At 40.9% G+C, this 25,184-nt stretch overlaps 1 protein-coding gene and 1 pseudogene across 3 annotated transcripts; one reads left to right on the forward strand and one right to left on the reverse strand.

Moving 5' to 3' along the window:
* Nucleotides 1–6,670: 6,670 nt before the first annotated feature.
* Nucleotides 6,671–14,212, reverse strand: LOC110487696 (annotated as a pseudogene).
* A 7,935-nt stretch (nt 14,213–22,147) lies between these two features.
* Nucleotides 22,148–23,778, forward strand: LOC110488547 (lysozyme g). 3 transcript variants are annotated; one of them, XM_021560784.2, is made up of 5 exons: nt 22,148–22,468; nt 22,643–22,726; nt 22,868–23,064; nt 23,271–23,409; nt 23,530–23,778. In XM_021560784.2, exons 1-5 carry the CDS (start codon nt 22,465–22,467, stop codon nt 23,661–23,663), a joined length of 558 nt encoding a protein of 185 aa, XP_021416459.1. In that variant the 5' UTR covers nt 22,148–22,464; the 3' UTR covers nt 23,664–23,778. The 3 variants fall into 3 exon arrangements, with proteins under 3 accessions (XP_021416459.1, XP_021416458.1, XP_021416460.1); XM_021560783.2 differs by having other exon boundaries at nt 22,236–22,468; nt 22,592–22,726; XM_021560785.2 differs by having other exon boundaries at nt 22,394–22,468; nt 22,658–22,726.
* Nucleotides 23,779–25,184: the final 1,406 nt, after the last annotated feature.

The following is a 25,184-nucleotide window of genomic DNA, read 5'->3' on the forward strand; positions in this document are numbered from 1 at the left end:
CCAGTTTAAACTGTTCTGCCTTATTATTATTGGACCATGCTGGTCATTTATGAACATTTGAACATCTTGGCCATGTTCTGTTATAATCTCCACCCGGCACAGCCAGAAGAGGACTGGCCACCCCACATAGCCTGGTTCCTCTCTAGGTTTCTTCCTAGGTTTTGGCCATTCTAGGGAGTTTTTCCTAGCCACCGTGCTTCTACACCTGCATTGCTTGCTGTTTGGGGTTTTAGGCTGGGTTTCTGCACAGCTCTTTGAGATATCAGCTGATATACAAAGGGCTATATAAATACATTTGATTTGATTTGATTTAGAGGGAAGAACATCTTTAGAAAGTATTCCAAAATTATCTATCCAGATTTCGGCCATCGGATAGGATTAAATTATATTATATTTATACATGTAATCCTATCCAAAAGCCAAAATATGGATAGCTAACATTTGAAAAACTGGGCCCAGGAGATCCAAAAACCTTTTGGCCGCATTCCCATATATATATCCATTTCCTTCGATTTCTTGTTCATTTGCCTGAAATATTTCAAATTGCAATATGAATAGGCTGGAGTGGAGTGCTCTCAGGAGAATAATGATCCACGCAGTCAGCACATCTCAGCATCAGGAGAAGCTCACATTCCAATAGCATCTGTTAACACCGATACATCCTACCAAAATACAACCTATGACTGCCCTGCTAATGTGCCTTGCTGGATCTTGTAAACTAACTGATCCAAATATTTTCCTAATCAAAACATGCATTCAAAACACGGCAGTTTTGAGTGATTATTCAAATAGTTGTTTGGAAGAAAATATAGTTCTTTATTTATTGTTTAATTATTCAAGATTCCATTTGTTATTTCATTTCAGAATAAAATACTTGATTGTACTTAAAGGCATGAATGACTCACAATGACATGAATGAACGATTGATTATATTGAAGTAGGCTAAGTTACATTAGGGGATAAAACAGAATGCGCTCTCACAACTAAATGGTGGATAGCTTATATTTAAATAAGGCTACTAAGCGAATAAAGAGCAAAATAATACACTTGATTTAGGCTACATTATTGCATGCTAAATGTTTGTCAGTGACAGATGAGCAAACAAATATATTAGCTACCACCGCCAAAGATCAATTAAGGTAATTTCCATGTAAAACAACCTGCTCTCAGAGCATTTCGTATTATTCTGTACGTAAACCCAAGAAATTCCATTTAGTATGATATGTATTAATCTGTGGTTGTCCGTTGCCCATTTTGTATGATATGTTACGAATTACAATTTGCATATGTTACGAATTACAATTCGTATTATATGTTACGCATTTGCAAAATAGTTTTACTATAATACAACAAAATGTGGAAAAGGTCAAAGGGTGTGAATACTTTCAGAAGGTACTGTAATCATATTCTTATACACAGTACAGTTCAATTAAATATTTAGAAAGATGAGAGGTACTGTGATGCAATATGTTTTTTATATGTTTTTTTAAAAGCTAAACTCGCTTTTTGCCTGGGTAACCTCTGATGGCAGAGCATTCCACGATGACATGGCTCTACAATGCTTTCAGAAAGTATTCACAACCCTTGACTTTTCCTACATTTTGTTGTGCTAAAGCCTGGATTAAAAATGTATTAAATTTAGCTTTTTTGTCACTGTTATACACACAATAAACGCTGTATCACATCCAGCTGTGATTGGGAGTTCCATAGGGTGATGCACAATTGGCCCAGCATCTTGGGTAGGCCGTCATTGTAAATAATTATTTGTTCTTAACTGACTGGCCTAGTTAAATAAACGTGAAATAAAACATTTTAAAAATTCAAACAAACCCCATAATGTCAGAGTGGAATTATGTTTTATTTTTTTTTACAAATAATTAAAAATGAAAAGTTGAAATGTCTTGAGACAATAAGTATTCAACCCATTTGTTATGGCAAGCCTAAATAAGTTCAGGAGTAAAAATGTGCTTAATAAGTCACATAATAAGTGGCATGGACTCTCTCTGTGTGCAATAATAGTGTTTAACATTTTTTTTTTATGACTACAGTGCCTTGCGAAAGTATTCGGCCCCCTTGAACTTTGCGACCTTTTGCCACATTTCAGGCTTCAAACATAAAGATATAAAACTGTATTTTTTTGTGAAGAATCAACAACAAGTGGGACACAATCATGAAGTGGAACGACATTTATTGGATATTTCAAACTTTTTTAACAAATCAAAAACTGAAATATTGGGCGTGCAAAATTATTCAGCCCCCTTAAGTTAATACTTTGTAGCGCCACCTTTTGCTGCGATTACAGCTGTAAGTCGCTTGGGGTATGTCTCTATCAGTTTTGCACATCGAGAGACTGAATTTTTTTCCCATTCCTCCTTGCAAAACAGCTCGAGCTCAGTAAGGTTGGATGGAGAGCATTTGTGAACAGCAGTTTTCAGTTCTTTCCACAGATTCTCGATTGGATTCAGGTCTGGACTTTGACTTGGCCATTCTAACACCTGGATATGTTTATTTTTGAACCATTTCATTGTAGATTTTGCTTTATGTTTTGGATCATTGTCTTGTTGGAAGACAAATCTCCGTCCAAGTCTCAGGTCTTTTGCAGACTCCATCAGGTTTTCTTCCAGAATGGTCCTGTATTTGACTCCATCCATCTTCCCATCAATTTTAACCATCTTCCCTGTCCCTGCTGAAGAAAAGCAGGCCCAAACCATGATGCTGCCACCACCATGTTTGACAGTGGGGATGGTGTGTTCAGTGTGATGAGCTGTGTTGCTTTTACGCCAAACATAACGTTTTGCATTGTTGCCAAAAAGTTCAATTTTGGTTTCATCTGACCAGAGCCCCTTCTTCCACATGTTTGGTGTGTCTCCCAGGTGGCTTGTGGCAAACTTTAAACAACACTTTTTATGGATATCTTTAAGAAATGGCTTTCTTCTTGCCACTCTTCCATAAAGGCCAGATTTGTGCAATATACGACTGATTGTTGTCCTATGGACAGAGTCTCCCACCTCAGCTGTAGATCTCTGCAGTTCATCCAGAGTGATCATGGGCCTCTTGGCTGCATCTCTGATCAGTCTTCTCCTTGTATGAGCTGAAAGTTTAGAGGGACGGCCAGGTCTTGGTAGATTTGCAGTGGTCTGATACTCCTTCCATTTCAATATTATCGCTTGCACAGTGCTCCTTGGGATGTTTAAAGCTTGGGAAATCTTTTTGTATCCAAATACGGCTTTAAACTTCTTCACAACAGTATCTCGGACCTGCCTGGTGTGTTCCTTGTTCTTCATGATGCTCTCTGCGCTTTTAACGGACCTCTGAGACTATCACAGTGCAGGTGCATTTATACGGAGACTTGATTACACACAGGTGGATTGTATTCATCATCATTAGTCATTTAGGTCAACATTGGATCATTCAGAGATCCTCACTGAACTTCTGGAGAGAGTTTGCTGCACTGAAAGTAAAGGGGCTGAATAATTTTGCACGCCCAATTTTTCAGTTTTTGATTTGTTAAAAAAGTTTGAAATATCCAATAAATGTCGTTCCACTTCATGATTGTGTCCCACTTGTTGTTGATTCTTCACAAAAAAATACAGTTTTTGGCCCCGGCCAAACCTGGACGCCGCTGGGCCAATTGTGTGCCGCCCTATGGGATTCCCAATCACGGCCGAATGTGATGCAGCATACTCTGTAATCCATCTCTTTTCCCTAGCTGAAGGAACAGGCTACAGAATGCATTTCATCATTGCAGTTGGTTCCCTTTCAAATACTTGTTTTGATGTACCACATGTGGGATTCGCTAGCATCACCTATTATGCTTGGGTGGCATCCATATCGTCATACCGACCTTGTGCCATACCGGGATATTCTGCAATACTGGCACTGAACACAAGGGGTGGTGTTTTCAAACCCCACTGATACTCTAATCTGAAGGATAGCAATGGCAACAAATACATGGAAAATCCCATAGAGAAAGCTAATTAAATGAGACTAGTTTCAGGAAACTAAGCATATGACACACGTCACTACTTCTCAGGAGAAGCATTTGAATGTAAACATTCATTTTTTAAATCAAAATGCGTGTCAGAAATGCCTTCTGGAACACGTGAACTTTCATGTGCCTTAATAACAAACTTGTACTCCCGAATCCACAAAGCTTCAGCTTTTCCTCATCCTGCTTCTACTGCGATTGATTCACGCAACCAGACCACTGCATCCCCATCTTACGAGCGGCTGAGGATAAATCTTCGCTTTTAAACAACTCTCCTCAATAGAGCAGGGCCAAGACATAGCAGTAATATCCTACTGCCCAGGATTAGGAATACTGTATTAGGAACAATGCGCTGCTTTTCCTTTGGCTACCTTGCCTGACATCTTACATCATGCCACCGGCTGCTCTGTACCCAGAGAGCCCACTTCCCGCATCTATCCGGACTGACTTGCTGGAGCCTGGTAGAAGCTACAACCCTGTGAGGGCCCTGAGAGAGCCCATTCCCAAAACAGTGACCTGGAGAGCTGACACACCCTTGACTTTTTTTTAATTTAACCTTTATTTAACTAGGCAAGTCAGTTAAGAACAAATGTATGTTGCCTATCCTCCGTTTTCAGTCTACATGGAGCAAAGAAACAGGACCTCCCCGTCATCGTCGAGCCCCTCGATGGCCAGTGACTTTCGGTCAGCCGGTACACGCTGCTCAAGACCAGTCCAGGCTGCTATCATCATGCAGGATTTGTACCCTAGCAAACAAAGCAATTATATACCCTCACCTGGATGCTATAGCAGACCTGTGACTCCTGGAAAAGAGTGCCAGCCCCCTTAGGCACACTCTCTGTTTTACAGTTGATGCATTTTCTTGGAAGAATGATATGACTAAACAGATCGTTCCTTCCTACACTCGGTTTTCCATCCTCCTATACTGTAAAAATGCAATACTTTTTTGGACGGAGAGGTTTCGTCATTGTTAAGGTCCTCTAGCCGCTTTCTCAGCCTGCGAGGGCCCCGACAGGAACACAGTTTATCCAAACTTATGTCGCTTACGCCCAGCCTCTAAGTCTATAACTCGTCCTGGGACGTGTCTATTGTGCTGAAGATTCTTTCACTTTCTTTTACTACTGCCCTTGGCGTACCTAAAGCGAGTCTGTGGACTGCTCTTTACCAGCCACTGTTCGAGCCCGCAGTCTTTCAGGTTAATGTACCTAACCGCATCCATTGGCACGGGTTGACATTTTCTCTTTGTCACACCTTGGAGCCTATGGCTTTTTGCCTGTCGCCTTCCCCAATAGGGTGTCCCCATCATTGTCCAGTATGTGTGTTGCGCATCTACTTGGATGGAATGAGAGCTCAGGCAAAGTTATGATGCTCTTCATTCATTGGGAAACCAATGGACCCTTCTATCTTAGACGCTATCCTGCCGGATCATAAGGACTATTATATTTATTCATAATGGCGTGGGTGACAGGCTTCGGAGGGGCCTGAAAGGTCCCTCTCCTATAGAGGAGTGTACCTCTTGGGTACAGTTTTTGGGGCATATCACATTAAACTTAGATTTTCTGAGTCACAAATTGGGCTTCCCCTCAGTTATGAGGTTTTTCCCGACGGGTTGTTTATGCACCTTCTTGGTGCGTACTCCCTCCGTTTCGGAGCCTCTGAGGGTTGCTGATGTTGTGACTACCCTGGCTTCAGAGACCATGTTTGCGATATGGGAGTCGGCCATTTCTCACGTGATACAGATGTATCACCGTATTTCCCTGTGAGGAAGAGCGCAAGGAAGAGAAGCATGCTTGATAACCAGAGTGGCTCCTTATCCTTTATTTAAAAGGGGGAGATCAAGCTGATCCTAACTGTTAAAGGCCTATTTCTATTTTGCCTTGTTTATCAAAAGTGTTGTAAAATCTTGTCAATAATCAAATGACTGGCTTTCTTAATGTCTATAGTATTCTCTTTGGGTATGCAATCTGGTTTCCGCTCAGGTTATGGATGTGTCACTGCAACCTTAAAGCTCCTCAATGATGTCACCATTGCACTTGATTCTAAGCAATGTTGTGCTGCTATTATAGTGACCTGGCCAAAGCTTTCGATACGGTAGACCATTCCATTCTTGTGGACCAGCTAAGAAGTATTGGTCTCTGAGGAGTCTTTGGGCTGGTTTGCTAACTACCGCTCTCAAAGAGCGCAGTGTATGAAGTCAGAAAATCTGCTGTCTCAGCCACTGCCTGTCACCAAGAGAGTACCCCAAGGCTCGATCCTAGGCCCCACACTCCTCTCAACTTACATCAACAACATAGCTGAGGCAGTAGGAAGCTCTCACATCCATTTATATACAGATGATAGTCTTATACTCAGCTGGCCCCTCCAGATGTTTTGTTAAATGCTCTACAACAAAGCTTTCTTGGTGTCCAACAATCTTTCTCTACCCTTAACCTTGTTCTGAACACCTCCAAAACAAAAGTAATGTGGTTTGGTAAGAAAAATGCCCCTCTCTCCACTGGTGTGATTACTACCTCTGAGGGTTTAGAGCTTGAGGTAGTAACCTCATACAAGTACTTGGGAGTATGGCTAGGCGGTGCACTGTCCTTCTCTCAGCACATATCAAAGCTTCAGGCTAAAGTTAAATCTAGACTAGGCTTCCTCTTTCGTAATCGCTCCTCTTTCACCCCAGCTGCCAAACAAACTGTGATTCAGATGACCATCCTATCCATGCTATATTACGGAGACGTAATTTATAGATCGGCAGGTAAGGGTGCTCTCAAGCGGCTAGATGTTCTTTACCATTCGGCCATCAGATTTGCCACCAAGGCTCCTTATAGGACATCACAGCACTCTATACTCCACTGTAAACTGGTCAGCTCTGTATACCCGTCGCAAGACCCACTGGTTGATGCTTATTTATAAAATGCTCTTAGGCCTCACTCCCCCCTATCTGAGATCTACTGCAGCCTTCATCCTCCACATACAACACCCATTCTGCCAGTCACATTCTGTTAAAGGTCCCCAAAGCACGCACATCCCTGGGTCGCTCCTCTTTTCAGTTTGCTGCAGCTAGTGACTGGAACGAGCTGCAACAAAACACTCAAACTGGACAGTTTTATCTCAATCTCTACATTCAAAGACTCATTCATGGACACGCTTACTGACAGTTGTGGCTGCTTTGTATGATGTATTGTTGTTCTTAACTGACTTGCCTAGTTAAATAAAGGCTAAATACAATTTTAAAAATGAGATGAAGGGCTCACCTTATTTGCCACTCTACTTGTCTGTCGGTCTCCAACAGATGCTTCCGATAGGTTATTTCGAGAGAATAGTTGATCCTAGCGAATCCCACGTGATACATCTCACTCATTATCAGAAATTCGGGGTTACGTAACTGTACAAAATCTTTATGCTTGCAAAACTAACCCTACTGGTCTCATCTGTGATTCAATCAAACTTAGCACACTAACTCCCACAGACCCCTTTTCACTTTTTATCTTAGGCACACGCTAAGACAATGTGTGTGCCTAAAAACCCATGTACTGTAGATACTACAGGTTAACCATAATAGCAGCAACTAATATCTTAACGGTTAACTACAAACAACATTAAGTGCCCTTATTGTAACTGTGGGACATTCAATATATTCATTAAATGTTGAGTCCATTCTGAATATAGCAACAATTCAGATCTTCCTTTCTAAATAGTTAATTATCGAAACAAGGCATTATCATGACATCCCTTTAGATTTAATCTCTGCAGTGACGTAGAGGTGGTGTTTGAGGTAAGGGTGTTCAGCTGATGATGGTCCTGGCCCAGCTTGCAGAGTACAGGTTGTGGTCCTGGCCTGGGTCTCTCTCCATGAGGTACAGTTCCACAGCGTGGACCACCAGGTCAGTCTGGAAGCTAGCAGGGTCGAAACCCACCCACAGGGTGAAGCGGTAGTCCCAGGAGGGCAGAGTAGCCCATCACCTGGAATTCCTTCAGGTTAGGCAGGTCAGAGTTCTCCTGGGGGGTGTCTGCAGGCCTTGGGATACTGGCTGCAGTACTTGCTGTAGTCTAGGTGCTTGAAGGAGTAGGCCAGGTTGTCTCCCTAGGGTACAGAGCTCCACGTCGAAGGAGTTGTCAGGACAGGGGTGTGGGGGCTTCAGCCCAGCCAGGTAAGACACTGTGGGGAAGACATCTAACAGCTCATTCACATTCCTCCAGTGAGAGTGAGATAGTCACAATCCATCAACAGAACTGGGAATAACAATGTCACATAGTAGAGAACAAACTTCTCTTGCACCATCTGTCCTGTGGGAGAATGATTGTCACAGGAAGGAGTCAGAGGAATATGAAAGTCTCAAATTACTCAATGGCTTCCTTTCCTTCACTGTACCAATGTCTGATAGGAAGAAAAAAAAAGACTGGATAGGTTTCCACCATACTGCTTTCCTCTGTCACGCCTTGCAAGATCAGTGCTAATTATATAATAAAGTAGAAGAGAAGTACACACAAACTAGTTACTAACTATATGAGTGAATACCTTGTGTAAAGTGATGCTGTGCTGGACAAAACACATCTATGTAGGGGAAGATCTCATCCCCTGGCGGACTGCAGTCACACCTGGTATGTAGAACATTAGGGGAAGGCGAGTGGCCACGTCAAAGTTGCTGTATTTGGCCCATTCCCCATGCTACCCAAGTGACCATCCTTTAAGAGAAAGGAATCATATTTGACAAAAATGCCAATGTAATTAAGCAATCGGACAACAAAAAATGTATTATTGGCCATGGTATGCGACATATGTTTTTTTAGTCCATGCCTGTAACAATAACTCATTTTTACATACGATGCTCCTGTAAATCAACCTACAGTTCATGGTCTCAAGACAACATATCAGTCCCTCCAGGATTTCGGGCAGGGATTTTTTGTGATATTTGTAGGCAAAAATTCTGACATTTTGCACGGTAATATGCAATGATTTTGTCCAATTTGTTGTAGAAATGCGCTGACGAGGGAAAACATTTGTTGACGTGTGGCTTGATTGAACCATATTATGTGGTAAATTAGAGGTGATTGGTTGAAATTGCATGCCCTCTTTATAAACTGTGGGGATGGGTCAGTTTTATGCGATGATTTGACTTTTTTTTAATGCAGAAGTGCAGTGATTGTTCAAATTTGCAAGCCCTCGCATAATATGGAGGGAATTGTTGATTTTTCAAAAAAAAACTTGATCACGGAATCCTGGAGGGACTGATATATGCTATGAATGAAGCCAAGCTGGTGAAGTAAATCTTTGTCAACTCAGGAAGGTGAAGGCAGAATTTTGATGTTCTCACACCCCCATCTAGTGGCTAAAGAGTACCTCAAGTCATTAACATTAACAAACCATTACAGACACTAGGGGTTCGTTCAGTTTGATTAAACATTTGGTACATTGCGTGAGGGTTTGTACTGATTGACATGTTTCCCCACGTTCTTTACCAAATGTTGAGGTACGTTTGCTCCGTTTGGTGTGTGTGGTGGGGTGTGGCTTGGAGCAATGAGGGACGTATTTAAAGGGCAGCAGTGTATTTTGAATCGTCATACCAACCCACAACTCAACTCCTCCCTGTTTTTCAACTTGTCATTCAGAACAGCAACGTTTCTATTTAACTGAACACTGCACACCATTTTTTCATACTGAACCCAGCCCAGTTTAGGACTGGGCTATATGGCCAAATTACTTAACCATGGTCTGAAGTAAAGACCACATCATTGTCTTTAGCCAGGCCCAGATACATCCAGAGTATTTGGCAACATGCCCACTTGGGAGTCCAGGTACATCACAGAGACATAATAGTGTTGTCGAATCTAGAGCTGAGTCACAAACATTGTCTGATGAAGGTCTCTGACCGAAACACAGATTTTTAACTCTGGATTTATAATAAACAACATATATTCTATAATGAGAGTGTCTTGACATAACTTCTGATGCTGAATCACTAACACAAATGTTAATAGTATGTGGTATGAAACCAAAAACGGTTCTTCAAAGGGTTCTCCTTTGGGGACAGCCAAAGAACCCTTTTAGGTTCTAGATAGATAGCACAAGAGTGTACATGTATAATCAACCTGGAATTCCTTTGGTATTGGTTCATATGGGAAGCTGACATTCAGAGCTTGAACATCTTCCTAATGTCAGTCCAGGGATTGTAGGTCATGCTGGGGAGGCCTTTAGGAACATCAGGGTCTGAAGCCAGGGTCATCTTATCCAGGGGGTAGAGCTTCAAGAAATCCTAATACACAAAGTTTGTTAGGCAATTGGCAAAGCCTTTCATCAGTTAACAAATCATACCATCTACATTAGGGCTCTCCAACCCTGTTTCTGGAGAGATACCCTCCTGTAGGTTCACCCCAACCCCAGATGTAACTAACCTGATTCAGCTTATCATCAGCCATTTATTAGAATCAGGTGCGCTTGAATAGTGTTGGAGCAAAAACCTACAGGACGGTAGCTCTGCAGGGACAGGGTTGGAGAGCCTGATCATTCTATTGGGTGAATCATACTTGCTCATTAATGCCATCTGATTGCACAGTTAAAAAGTCAATGTCTGAAAATAAGGGCAGCTGCAGGTGCGGTACCTGTGGGAATCTGAAGGGAATGTGAGGTTTGTGGAATCCAACAGGCAGAAATAAGTGCTTGTCAGAATCCCTTGTGGACTTGAGCAGTCTGACAGCCTCTGTGCTCTCCATGTCTGGTAGTGTCCCCAGAGGGGGTTCTGACACATTCACCGAACACAGCAGGTTGACATGCAGTTGGCCATCAATGCCCTTGCAAACCTAAAAAAAAAAAAACATTTTCTTTAGCTAAACAACATTTTACATGTATGAATGTGAAAATGCACAAAAAAGAAACATCTTACGATAAGCAGTTTGAGTATTACACAGAGAGATGGCTCAAAACAGCCAGGCAGAAGCATCTTTAGCCATTATATCTTAAAGATGGAATCCGCAGTAGGAAGAAACAGCGCCACTGTCCACCCTACCAATGTTGTTTTTGTTGAAAAAGTGGTAAGAAGCCTTGCGCAATGTGGTAAATAAAATAAATAAAAAATGCAGTCCATATTCTGCTGTTCTATTGCTGTGCAATGATGTCTGAGGGAAAAAAAAGTGCTTCGCTGTTTTACGGTATCCACTAGGGTTTCCATTTGGAAAATGTGGCACAGGACATTTGACCAGCAGAATATTAATTCAGCAGACATTTGAAAAATGTACCGGACCCAAGGGCGAGTAACCTGATTAGGGCCTCTACCCACAGTGCTAAGAATGACAGAAATCACATTTAGATTTAGGTAATTCATATTAACAGAACATGCAAATGGAAGAAGCAACGATTTGTGGTCCTTGTTAACAAATTCTGATGTGCACTTTGAAGATGTTAGAACTGTCCACATTTACTTTTCCTCAGCTAACAAGAATAACGAACAGCAAAATCACTAGCCCCCATAGTAGAAAAGTTTACCTATACTATTGGTGCGCTTGTCGAGAAAGAAAGCCTATTCCAAACAGACTCTGGGACAGCTGTGTTATGATAGATCCCAAATTCATACAACCAGGCCTAGGCTACATAAACAAAAAAAAGTTAAAAAGAAAAGAGTCTTACGCAACAGATCAGAACATTCATTTAAAAATGTTGATAAACACAAGGCAGTAGGCTTCACGTGAATGTTAGTACCATAATGCAATTATCAGGGCAAAGTGTTGTTAAAAGCACACCGCACATGCCAGCGGTTTCATGTGACAGAGATGATGCAACAACTAGCATGGGTTGCTAATATGACACGGATTGTGCCTTTGGCTACTGGACAATGAAATAAAGTTGATATAAAATAATTGCCTCCACTGATATGGTCTGATTTTGGCTAGGCTTCTTTAAAGCAAGGTAAGATATGCCTCGTAATATGCAGTAAAATGTTCAGGTTTCAAACAATTAAGTATATGTTTTCAAAATGCATACTGCCTCCAGCTCATTGCAAAAGTGGTGCGTGTGATGCGCTGATGAAGCCTGCCTCCTGTTGTCTATGCATTTGCTGTTTGAGATGCTGTAGCAGCAGCTCTTGCTCTGTCTGACAGATATTCCACTCAAAGGCTCTGTATGTGTATGCTGTACTCGTGATGAGACACAAACTAATATACTGTACACATGCGCCAATTTAGTTCCACCAAATTATGCAAATTAACCTATAGACCAGTCAAATGTATTTACATCCACTGGTATTTACATCAATTAATAGGCTTAAAAGCATTTCGCAATAGGCTTTTTCCTCTCCCGGTGAACAATTGACTGGCAGCAATTTTATTTATCAGCTTTTCAACAATACATAAAAAAATATTTTTAAAATACTGTCCAAAACCCGGCTAGTACCAGCTAATGGAAACCCTGGTTTTCTTAGAGAAGTATCTACACAATTAACTACTGTTTGCAATAACTTCTTTGTTGTAATATCGCAAACGGGCGTGGCAGTTTCGCCATTAAGGATTCCAGCTTTAAATGAATGTTTGTATACCGAATTGAATCCATTCACTATACTGAATAGTTCCCATTAAATATACAAACATTCATTTAAGTCATACATGACCAGAGCATCTGTAGACTAGGGAGACACGGCAGCAGTCAAGGCAAACACTGACCTTCCTATTATCATATTTGAAAGATAAACATAAAACAGTGAGAGTAGCACAACACAATGACTCAGGAGGACAAGTATTAACAAGGCAACTGAAACAGCCTCCAGCAATTTGAAAGCTCTCACATGAGATCCTGCACCAAATAAGCAGGGAGATATTTGAAAAAAACTGAAAACAGTGGATATTAAACAAAGTGCAGAAAACCAGAGAATAGTTTAACACATTTTTCAAAGTAGACTGATAAAATTCACCAACCACTAAAAACATTAAGTAGGTCTAGAAAAATGTCTAGGATATTTACCTGGATGAAAGACCTTCCCCACTGGCATAGTGGTGTAGCCCTTTGACTTGAAGCACTGAGGGAGAGTTGTGTAGATCCCTGCATGGACTCTCCAGTGGGAGATAAAGTCATATAACTCGGTTGTGTCAGGTCTACGACTTGTTAGTAAGGGCGTCCGACTTGGTGCACACACTGCTTGCTACAAATTGAATGACAGAAAGAAAGAAAAAAGGTGAAGAAGAAAATAGATTCAATTATACAATTACAATGGATTGCTAACTTAAGTTGGCTTGGGCTACATAATTAAAATCACGCATCTGCTGTAGGCCTACCTGGGCATATATATATATATATTTTAAATTGTATTTAATGGTTCTGACCAGGCTTCCTAGCGTCATAGCAATGGTTATCAAGTCACAGAACATAGATGTTGTGGTGGCAGCTGCAAAGTAGTACTTGGGGGTACAACATTTGACTTCAGAAGAGTTACAGGGTGTGTTGAGTGGTAGTGTCCCGTCCTCTCAGGTCGTTGGTGATTGATTTTAATGAGTGTAGGGTTAGTTGGGAGGATATTTAAAAAATAAATTAAAAAAATCCCGTTTCCCCCTTTCTATCGAAAAGTGTAATGGATTTTAAAAAAAATACCCTGCCAACTAAACCTACACTCGTTAAAAAACCCACCACCCATTTGACCCTATCCGATCCTACTCCAGGCAGAGGCCTGGGAGGACAGGACACTACCACTAAATTTCAGTTAGGTGCGGTAATGCAACATATTGGATGCTAACCGCCGTTAAACCTCACCGAAGTAGAAACGTAGTAAGCCGCTGAACACACACCAGACATTGAGCAACATAGCTACATTATAGCTACAACAAAACAACATTGCAACAGTGTGTTACTGAGCAAGAATTAGGCAATACGTTTGTACACTATAATAAGTATTTTTAAAAAAATATCTACTAGGGTTAATGTTGGGTTAGGAAAACTTGTGAAATTACTTACTTCTTGCACCAACTTGACAGAAGAACATGATACAACAACTCAGGACGCAAATACATTTCTGGACAGACAAAGACAACATAAGCTAATGTAGCTTGTGCATGGTCTAGAATGTTATTTCATGGAAATAAACTGGATAAAAACACGCGACAAGTATTCAAGGTGTCTCTCTGTCTAAACATAGCAGCGTGTCTGCTTGAAAAAAAAAAACTGTTCATGATTTTTAAATGGCAGTTGAAAACCAAAAAGGTGCATTACTGCCACCAACTGGACTGGAGTGTAAATCCATTACACTGATACAAAAAGGGGAAAAATAAAATTACCCTGCCAACTAAACCTACACTCATTAAAAAACCCACCACCCCTTTGACCCTATCCGATCCTACTCCAGGCAGAGGCCTGGGAGGACGGGACACTACCACTCAACATACCCTGTAACTCTTCTGAAGTGAAATCTTATATACCCAAGTACTTCTCTGCAGCTGGCACCACAACATGTATTTTCTGTGATTTTACATTTCATTTCTGTTGTACAGTTGATAACCATTGCTATTAATGCTAAGAAGCCAACCTTACTGAAGTGTATATCATTTGTTGGCCTATCCCTCTGTACTAGCACAGATCTACTACTCACATGGATCCTCACCCTTGACCCATCAAGCTCTACTTTCTTCACTGCCTCAGCATACGACACCTTCTGTAGACCATCATCGTACTTCTCTAACACCCTTCTTGAAAATTGACCACGTCTCCCTTTCTACCTAATTTCTGCCATCCTCATCCTCACACCCACATCCCAGCCTTGATCAACCATGAACTCCCAGTCAGTCAGTCAGTCCTACAAATCTCAGCAGTTTTGCAAAATGAAAAAAAAAAAATGTATCTTCTTCCTCTATGGTATTATGGAAGTTCATAAACACATGTTAAAGGTGCATGCTGCCACCTACTGTGTGGGGTGAAAACTGAACTTTAACACAGAAAAAAACGGGGAGAAATAGGGAAAAAAATACAAACCAATATCAATGTAAACCTTTAGTCAGATTGAAATGTCTACTTAGGCTCTGTGGTAAGTTGGTGGTTGAAGATATCCCTCTAGTGGTGTGGGCTGTGCTTTGGCAAAGTGGGTGGGGTTATATCCTTCCTGTTTGGCCCTGTCCGGGGGTGTCCTCGGATGGGGCCACAGTGTCTCCTGACCCCTCCTGTCTCAGCCTCCAGTATTTATGCTGCAGTAGTTTATGTGTCGGGGGGCTAGGGTCAGTTTATTATATCTGGAGTACTTCTCCTGTCCTATTCGGTGTCCTGTGTGAATTTAAGTGTGCTCTCTCTAATTCTCTCTTTCTTTCTCTCTCTCGGAGGACCTGAGCCCTAGGACCATGCCTCAGGGCTACCTGACATGATGACTCCTTGCTGTCCCCAGTCCACCTGGCCGTGCTGCTGCTCCAGTTTAAACTGTTCTGCCTTATTATTATTGGACCATGCTGGTCATTTATGAACATTTGAACATCTTGGCCATGTTCTGTTATAATCTCCACCCGGCACAGCCAGAAGAGGACTGGCCACCCCACATAGCCTGGTTCCTCTCTAGGTTTCTTCCTAGGTTTTGGCCATTCTAGGGAGTTTTTCCTAGCCACCGTGCTTCTACACCTGCATTGCTTGCTGTTTGGGGTTTTAGGCTGGGTTTCTGCACAGCTCTTTGAGATATCAGCTGATATACAAAGGGCTATATAAATACATTTGATTTGATTTGATTTAGAGGGAAGAACATCTTTAGAAAGTATTCCAAAATTATCTATCCAGATTTCGGCCATCGGATAGGATTAAATTATATTATATTTATACATGTAATCCTATCCAAAAGCCAAAATATGGATAGCTAACATTTGAAAAACTGGGCCCAGGAGATCCAAAAACCTTTTGGCCGCATTCCCATATATATATCCATTTCCTTCGATTTCTTGTTCATTTGCCTGAAATATTTCAAATTGCAATATGAATAGGCTGGAGTGGAGTGCTCTCAGGAGAATAATGATCCACGCAGTCAGCACATCTCAGCATCAGGAGAAGCTCACATTCCAATAGCATCTGTTAACACCGATACATCCTACCAAAATACAACCTATGACTGCCCTGCTAATGTGCCTTGCTGGATCTTGTAAACTAACTGATCCAAATATTTTCCTAATCAAAACATGCATTCAAAACACGGCAGTTTTGAGTGATTATTCAAATAGTTGTTTGGAAGAAAATATAGTTCTTTATTTATTGTTTAATTATTCAAGATTCCATTTGTTATTTCATTTCAGAATAAAATACTTGATTGTACTTAAAGGCATGAATGACTCACAATGACATGAATGAACGATTGATTATATTGAAGTAGGCTAAGTTACATTAGGGGATAAAACAGAATGCGCTCTCACAACTAAATGGTGGATAGCTTATATTTAAATAAGGCTACTAAGCGAATAAAGAGCAAAATAATACACTTGATTTAGGCTACATTATTGCATGCTAAATGTTTGTCAGTGACAGATGAGCAAACAAATATATTAGCTACCACCGCCAAAGATCAATTAAGGTAATTTCCATGTAAAACAACCTGCTCTCAGAGCATTTCGTATTATTCTGTACGTAAACCCAAGAAATTCCATTTAGTATGATATGTATTAATCTGTGGTTGTCCGTTGCCCATTTTGTATGATATGTTACGAATTACAATTTGCATATGTTACGAATTACAATTCGTATTATATGTTACGCATTTGCAAAATAGTTTTACTATAATACAACAAAATGTGGAAAAGGTCAAAGGGTGTGAATACTTTCAGAAGGTACTGTAATCATATTCTTATACACAGTACAGTTCAATTAAATATTTAGAAAGATGAGAGGTACTGTGATGCAATATGTTTTTTATATGTTTTTTTAAAAGCTAAACTCGCTTTTTGCCTGGGTAACCTCTGATGGCAGAGCATTCCACGATGACATGGCTCTACAATGCTTTCAGAAAGTATTCACAACCCTTGACTTTTCCTACATTTTGTTGTGCTAAAGCCTGGATTAAAAATGTATTAAATTTAGCTTTTTTGTCACTGTTATACACACAATAAACGCTGTATCACATCCAGCTGTGATTGGGAGTTCCATAGGGTGATGCACAATTGGCCCAGCATCTTGGGTAGGCCGTCATTGTAAATAATTATTTGTTCTTAACTGACTGGCCTAGTTAAATAAACGTGAAATAAAACATTTTAAAAATTCAAACAAACCCCATAATGTCAGAGTGGAATTATGTTTTATTTTTTTTTACAAATAATTAAAAATGAAAAGTTGAAATGTCTTGAGACAATAAGTATTCAACCCATTTGTTATGGCAAGCCTAAATAAGTTCAGGAGTAAAAATGTGCTTAATAAGTCACATAATAAGTGGCATGGACTCTCTCTGTGTGCAATAATAGTGTTTAACATTTTTTTTTTATGACTACAGTGCCTTGCGAAAGTATTCGGCCCCCTTGAACTTTGCGACCTTTTGCCACATTTCAGGCTTCAAACATAAAGATATAAAACTGTATTTTTTTGTGAAGAATCAACAACAAGTGGGACACAATCATGAAGTGGAACGACATTTATTGGATATTTCAAACTTTTTTAACAAATCAAAAACTGAAATATTGGGCGTGCAAAATTATTCAGCCCCCTTAAGTTAATACTTTGTAGCGCCACCTTTTGCTGCGATTACAGCTGTAAGTCGCTTGGGGTATGTCTCTATCAGTTTTGCACATCGAGAGACTGAATTTTTTTCCCATTCCTCCTTGCAAAACAGCTCGAGCTCAGTAAGGTTGGATGGAGAGCATTTGTGAACAGCAGTTTTCAGTTCTTTCCACAGATTCTCGATTGGATTCAGGTCTGGACTTTGACTTGGCCATTCTAACACCTGGATATGTTTATTTTTGAACCATTTCATTGTAGATTTTGCTTTATGTTTTGGATCATTGTCTTGTTGGAAGACAAATCTCCGTCCAAGTCTCAGGTCTTTTGCAGACTCCATCAGGTTTTCTTCCAGAATGGTCCTGTATTTGACTCCATCCATCTTCCCATCAATTTTAACCATCTTCCCTGTCCCTGCTGAAGAAAAGCAGGCCCAAACCATGATGCTGCCACCACCATGTTTGACAGTGGGGATGGTGTGTTCAGTGTGATGAGCTGTGTTGCTTTTACGCCAAACATAACGTTTTGCATTGTTGCCAAAAAGTTCAATTTTGGTTTCATCTGACCAGAGCCCCTTCTTCCACATGTTTGGTGTGTCTCCCAGGTGGCTTGTGGCAAACTTTAAACAACACTTTTTATGGATATCTTTAAGAAATGGCTTTCTTCTTGCCACTCTTCCATAAAGGCCAGATTTGTGCAATATACGACTGATTGTTGTCCTATGGACAGAGTCTCCCACCTCAGCTGTAGATCTCTGCAGTTCATCCAGAGTGATCATGGGCCTCTTGGCTGCATCTCTGATCAGTCTTCTCCTTGTATGAGCTGAAAGTTTAGAGGGACGGCCAGGTCTTGGTAGATTTGCAGTGGTCTGATACTCCTTCCATTTCAATATTATCGCTTGCACAGTGCTCCTTGGGATGTTTAAAGCTTGGGAAATCTTTTTGTATCCAAATACGGCTTTAAACTTCTTCACAACAGTATCTCGGACCTGCCTGGTGTGTTCCTTGTTCTTCATGATGCTCTCTGCGCTTTTAACGGACCTCTGAGACTATCACAGTGCAGGTGCATTTATACGGAGACTTGATTACACACAGGTGGATTGTATTCATCATCATTAGTCATTTAGGTCAACATTGGATCATTCAGAGATCCTCACTGAACTTCTGGAGAGAGTTTGCTGCACTGAAAGTAAAGGGGCTGAATAATTTTGCACGCCCAATTTTTCAGTTTTTGATTTGTTAAAAAAGTTTGAAATATCCAATAAATGTCGTTCCACTTCATGATTGTGTCCCACTTGTTGTTGATTCTTCACAAAAAAATACAGTTTTATTTCTTTATGTTTGAAGCCTGAAATGTGGCAAAAGGTCGCAAAGTTCAAGGGGGCCGAATACTTTCGCAAGGCACTGTACCTCATCTCTGTATCCCACACATACAGTACAATTATCTGTAAGGTGGGAGTGGATTTCAAACACAGATTCAACTACAAAGACCAGGGAGGTTTTCCAATGCTTTCAAAAGAAGGTCACCTGTTGGTGTTTGGGTAAAAAAAAAATATATACAAAAAAAACATGTATATATATTTTTTTATCTCGGCAAATCAGTTAAGAACAAATTCTTACTTACAATGACAGCCTACCGGGGAACAGTGGGTTAACTGCCTTGTTCAGGAGAAGAATAACAGATTCTTACCTTGGGGATTTGATCCAGCAACCTTTTGGTTACTGGCCCAACACTCTAACCACTAGCCTACCTGCCGCCCCAAATATTGAATATCCCTTTGAGCATGGTGAAGTTATTAATTACACTTTGGATGGTGTATCAATACACCCAGTCACTACAAAGATACAGGTGTCCTTCCTAACTCAGTTGCCAGAGAGGAAGGAACAAACTCAGGGATTTTACCATGAGGGAAATGGTGACTTTCAAACAGAGTTTAATGGCTGTGATATGAGAAAACTGAGGATGGATCAACAACATTGTAGTTACTCCACAATACAAACCTAATTGACAGTGAAAAGAAGGAAGCCTGTTTGCAAAAAAAATGGCCTTTGGCCTTTTTGTCCTGAATAAAAAGGGGTATGTTTAGGGCAAATCCAATCCAATACATTACTGAGATCCACTCTGCATATTTGCAAGCATGGCAGTTAGGGATAGGTGATATCTAACACACAAACATATACTATGTTGAAGTTTGAACAGGTCAGACTTAACCTGAGTCCTTTGACATAGTCACATTGATGGGTATAGCAGCGTAGATAAGCTCCTGGCCGCTCATTAAAGATACTGGTCGGACGGACAGGCGGGCGGGCGGACGGTGGGACGCACGGACGGACGCACACACGGATGGACGCACGCACACACGCACGCACGCACGCACGCACGCACGCACACACACACACACACACACACACACACACACACACACACACACACACACACACACACACACACACACACACACACACACACACACACACACACAGAGAGAGAGAGAGAGAGAACACTGATTACATTACAAATGGTGGTTATGATTAGCCTGGTGGAAGTAACCTGATCGTTGCATATCATAAAATATATCATAAAATTAAATGGTCTATCTGTCATGAGGTTGAAGGAATTGTCCATAGAGCTCTGAGACAGTGTCAAGGCACAGATCTGGGGAAGGGTACCAACAAATGTATGCAGCATTAAAAGTCCCCGAGAACACAGTGGAGAAGTTGTAAACCACTAAGCCTCTTCCTAGAGCTGGCCGCCTTGTCAAACTGAGCAATCAGGGGAGAAAGGCTTTGGTCAGGAAGGTGACCAAGAACCCAATGGTCACTCTGACAGAGCTCCAGAGTTCCTCTGTGGAGATAGGAGAAATTTCCAGAAGGACAACAATTTCTGCAGCACTCTACCAATCAGGCCTTTATGGTGGCCAGATGGAAGCCACTCCTCAGTAAAAGGCACATGACAACCCGCTTGGAGATTGCCAAAAGACACCAAAAGGACTGTCAGACCATGAGAAACAAGATTCTATGGTCTGATGAAACCAAGATTGAACCCTTTGGCCTGAATGCCAAGTGTCACGTCTGGTGGAAACCGGGCACCGCTCATCACCTGGCCAAAACCATCCCTACGGTGAAGCGTGGTCATGGCAGCATCATGTTGTGGGGATGTATTTCAGCAACAGAGAGAGACTAGTCAGGATAAAGGGAAAGATGAATGGAGCAAAGTACAGAGAGAACCTTGATAAAAACCTGCTCCAGAGCGCTCAGGGCCTCAGACTGGGGCGAAGGTTCACCTCCCAACAGGACCACGACCGTAAGCACACAGCCAAGACAATGCAGGAGTGGCTTCAGGACAAGCCTCTGAATATCTTTGAGTGGCCCAGTGAGAGCCTGGACTTGAACCCGATCTAACATCTTTAGAGAGACCTGAAAATAGCTGAGCAGCTAAAAAATAGTTGTTGCTTTGTCATTATGGTTTATTGTGTGTAGATTGATGAGGGGAAAAAATATTTAATCATTTTTTAGAATAAGGCTGTAACGTAAGAAAATGTAGAAAAAGTGAAGGGGTCTGAATACTTCCGAATGCACTAAGAACTAAGTGTCACACACATCTACAACTCATCCATTGTGTTTGCTTCTCCTATTTATGTAAAATGCAGTTGGCTCCCCTCCATCCATTTCCCGGCAGCAACCTCACAACCAATGTTCCCTCTAATTTTCTTCAGCACTGAGCAAATGTCAGGTCTGCTGAGTGCAAACTTGAACGTTGTGGCAATTCTGTACCCGCTTTAAAATACAGTTTTAACTGTGGCCAAGTAGACTACTGTAGCTATTTGATCATAATGTAGTCCTACAGTGCCAGTGTGGCCTACCATAAAACAAATCATGTAGAAAATGCATTCCATAACATTCTAACATGGAAATAGCTGCTCTATCATTCAGCCTACAGCAGCCAATGTGTGGTGTTCAATATAGGACTACATTCCATGACATGTTTGAAAAAAATTGCAGGCCTTGACATGAACCCGTTTATCCACTTGTTCTTCAGACAAGGAGGTGACTGAAAAGTTGTGTTGTTTGATGCAAGAAAACACTTTACAAAATAAATGCATTATTATTCCCATACCATTATTAGGAGAATCAGACAAATTATGGTATCCTCTGCCTATTGGCTACTTAGTTTATTCAAGCCTGTGTCCAAACACAACACTGCCCCTTTAAAAAAAAAGCTGTTTACCTGTCTTGCTTTTCTAAGATGTCTACAAATGTAGACATTTTGTACTCTTGTATGAAGCAATCACTCCTCTTTTGCTGACTACAAATTATCTATAACTGGGCTGATAACTCACTAACCAGCAAAGGATATGAACAACATGTGAATCAATGCAGCTCTTGCTATGATCTCAAAACAAGCACATCTACTCACAACCTCATCTCTAAACACAGTCCAGTTCAAAGTAAATGGCACAGATCCATATAAGTCTATTGCAGTTCTGATTGGTTATAGTTATGTTGCACTGGTCTGTGTAGAGTATGGGCTGAGTCGTGGGCAATATAATCATACTGTATTCCGATGTCTTCTGCCTACAACAACATCTCTTGCATAGTTTGTTTTGTTTCGGGAATGTTGCATTGAAAGTGGATAATACTGCATTGATTCCATCACAATTGCTACAGTAAAGGGAAAAAGGGAAAACTTTAGAAAGTTGAGAACTTCAATCTCATGCTTTTTCTGAGGGAGCTGATATTTCTTCTGCACTCTCCACGTCAGTCCCCACATTGCTCAACCACAACTGTCACGTGCAATAGATCAGTCTGAGGAACTTTCATTTACAGGAAATCACCAAGCGAAAGACATCAACATGGGTGAGCTCTGTTCAACTGTATGATCATTTGTAATCATAAAACTATATTTATTTCACATAGATTATTTTAGAAGGTCACCAGCTAAAGTAACTTATGGTATCTGTATTTGTCTAATTCGGATAGGAGTTGGAGTTGGAGTTGGAATTGGTGGATTCATTACATTCTTGACTTTAGCCTCTTGTTTTGGAGACATTACAAAGGTTGACACCAGTGGGGCCTCAGAGATAACCGCTAGACAAGACAAGCTAACTGTCCAAGGTATGTGAGTGACAGGTATTCAGAACCTTCCAATAATCAATAATAATACATCCATCGACTCTATATAATTTTATAGGAAAGAAATTACATGCAAAGTTAATATTTTATATTTATTTTACTATCAATCCTAATCCTCTAAAGGGGTGGATGCCTCTCATAAACTGGCTGAGCATGACCTGGTGAGGATGAACAAGTACAAGAAGCTCATCACCAGGGTGGGGCAGAAGCATGGCCTGGACCCAGCTATCATCGCTGGCATCATCTCCAGAGAGTCCCGGGCTGGGGCAGTGCTGGACCATGGCTGGGGAGATCATGGAAATGGCTTTGGGCTCATGCAGGTTGGTTGGCAGTTGGTACAAGATTTGTTTACATGTATCGTTGATTGTGTGTGAGAAAGAGGAAGCAGAACTTACCAAGGGGATTTCTGTTGAAATCTGAGAAGTTTAATAGCATCTTCCCCTTCCTCTTTTAGATTGTACTATAGGCTATTTTTATAATGCAATAGAAGTGGTGTGATTTATTTCAAAATATTTTATTTTCATAGGTTGACAAGCGCTACCACAAGATAGTGGGGACATGGGACAGTGAGGAGCATATCAGTCAAGGCAGTGAGATTCTCAAAGAGTTTATCCGAAGGATCCAGGCTAAATTCCCTGCTTGGCCCAAGGAGCACCAGCTGAAAGGTGCCGTATTGCTCATCCAACTTTTTACTCTGTAGTTTGATAGAAGGCGAGGAGTTACATGTTTGTTATGTGTGCAAATGCATGGATACCATGGCAAAAACATATTGTACATCTTTTCAGGGGGAATTTCAGCCTACAATGCTGGGGACAAAAATGTCCGCACCTATGAGCGAATGGACGTGGGCACCACTGGGGGTGACTATTCCAATGATGTTGTTGCCAGATCTCAATGGTTCAAAAGACAGGGTTATTGAAGACTCTCTTCATTATATTACTCCAGTCTTTCATTCTACCTATGGTGAAAATATTCAGTACGTGTTCTGGAATAAATCAAAGCAATAAAATTACTTCTCTGAATAAATCAAATCAGTAAAATGTCTTCTATTTTCTGAATAAATCAAAGCAGTGAAATACATTCTATTTTCTAAATACATGAAATGAAATGTCATTGTGTGGTCACTGGTCAACATTATTGTTTATATTTTAAGCAAACATCCTCTAATGCAGTGGTTCCCAAACTTTTTATAGTCCAGTACCCCTTCAAACATTCAACCTCCAGCTGTGTACCCCCTCTAACACCAGGGTCAGCGCACTCTCAAATGTTGTTTTTTTGCCATCATTGTAAGCCTGCCACACACACACACTTATATGATACATTTATTAAACATAAGAATGAGAGTGTGAGTTTTTAGCACAACCCGGATTGTGGGAAGTGACAAAGAGCTCTTATAGGACCAGGCCACAAATAATAATATAATAATAATCAATAATTTTGCACTTTATTTAACCATTTTACATTAAAACCCTTAATTATTCATCGAAAATGGTAAATAACTAACCACAGGTTAATGAGAAGGGTGTGCTTGAAAGGATGCATATAACTCTGCAATGTTGGGTTGTATTGGAGAGTGTCAGTCTTAAATCATTTTCCACACACAGTCTGCCTGTATTTCGTTTTCATGCCAGTGAGGGCCGAGAATCCACTCTTACATAGGTACGTTTTTGATTAAATTCAATTTTCACAGAACCGCTTGTTGCAATTTCGATGAGGCTCTCTTGTTCAGATATCGGTAAGTGGACTGGCGGAAGGGAAGGAAAGGGATAACAAATCCAGTTGTTTGTGTCAACCGTTTCGGGAAAGTACCGGCTTAATTGCGCACCCAACTCACTCAGCTATATCACATTTGACACATTCCGTAAGCTTGAGTTCCTTTGCACACAAAAAAAAATCATACAATGATGGAAAGACCTGTGTTTTGTCCTTGTTAATGCAGACCTCAATTTTGTCCCGCACATTGAATATAATTGCGGAGAGAACCTATAATCCTAGATTCAGATCACTCAGGCGAGAAAAAACCATCACCCAGATAGGCCAGTCGTGTGAGAAACTCGTCATCATGCAAGCGGTCAGACAAGTAAGCTTGTCTCTCAATTTTAAAAAAAACGTGTCAATACTTTGCCCCTTGATAACCAGCACACTTCTTTCTGTATGTTGTAAAAGCGTTACATAATGTCCAAAATGTCTTTCAAGCTGTTAGGCATTCCCTTGGTAGCAAGAGCCTCTCAGTGCATGATGCAGTGTACCCAAGTGGCGTCGGAAGCAACTGCTTGCACGCGCTTTACCACTCCACTATTTCTTCCTGTCATGGCATTTGCACCATCAGTACAGATAACAACACATCTTGACCACCAAAGTCCATTTGATCTGGTTTCCAGTGGTTTGCAGAAGAGGATGTCTTCCTTAATTGACCCCCCATAAACGTAATGGACATATA

The sequence above is a fragment of the Oncorhynchus mykiss genome, chromosome 14 (assembly GCF_013265735.2).
Source record: "Oncorhynchus mykiss isolate Arlee chromosome 14, USDA_OmykA_1.1, whole genome shotgun sequence".
Taxonomy (NCBI): domain Eukaryota; kingdom Metazoa; phylum Chordata; class Actinopteri; order Salmoniformes; family Salmonidae; genus Oncorhynchus; species Oncorhynchus mykiss.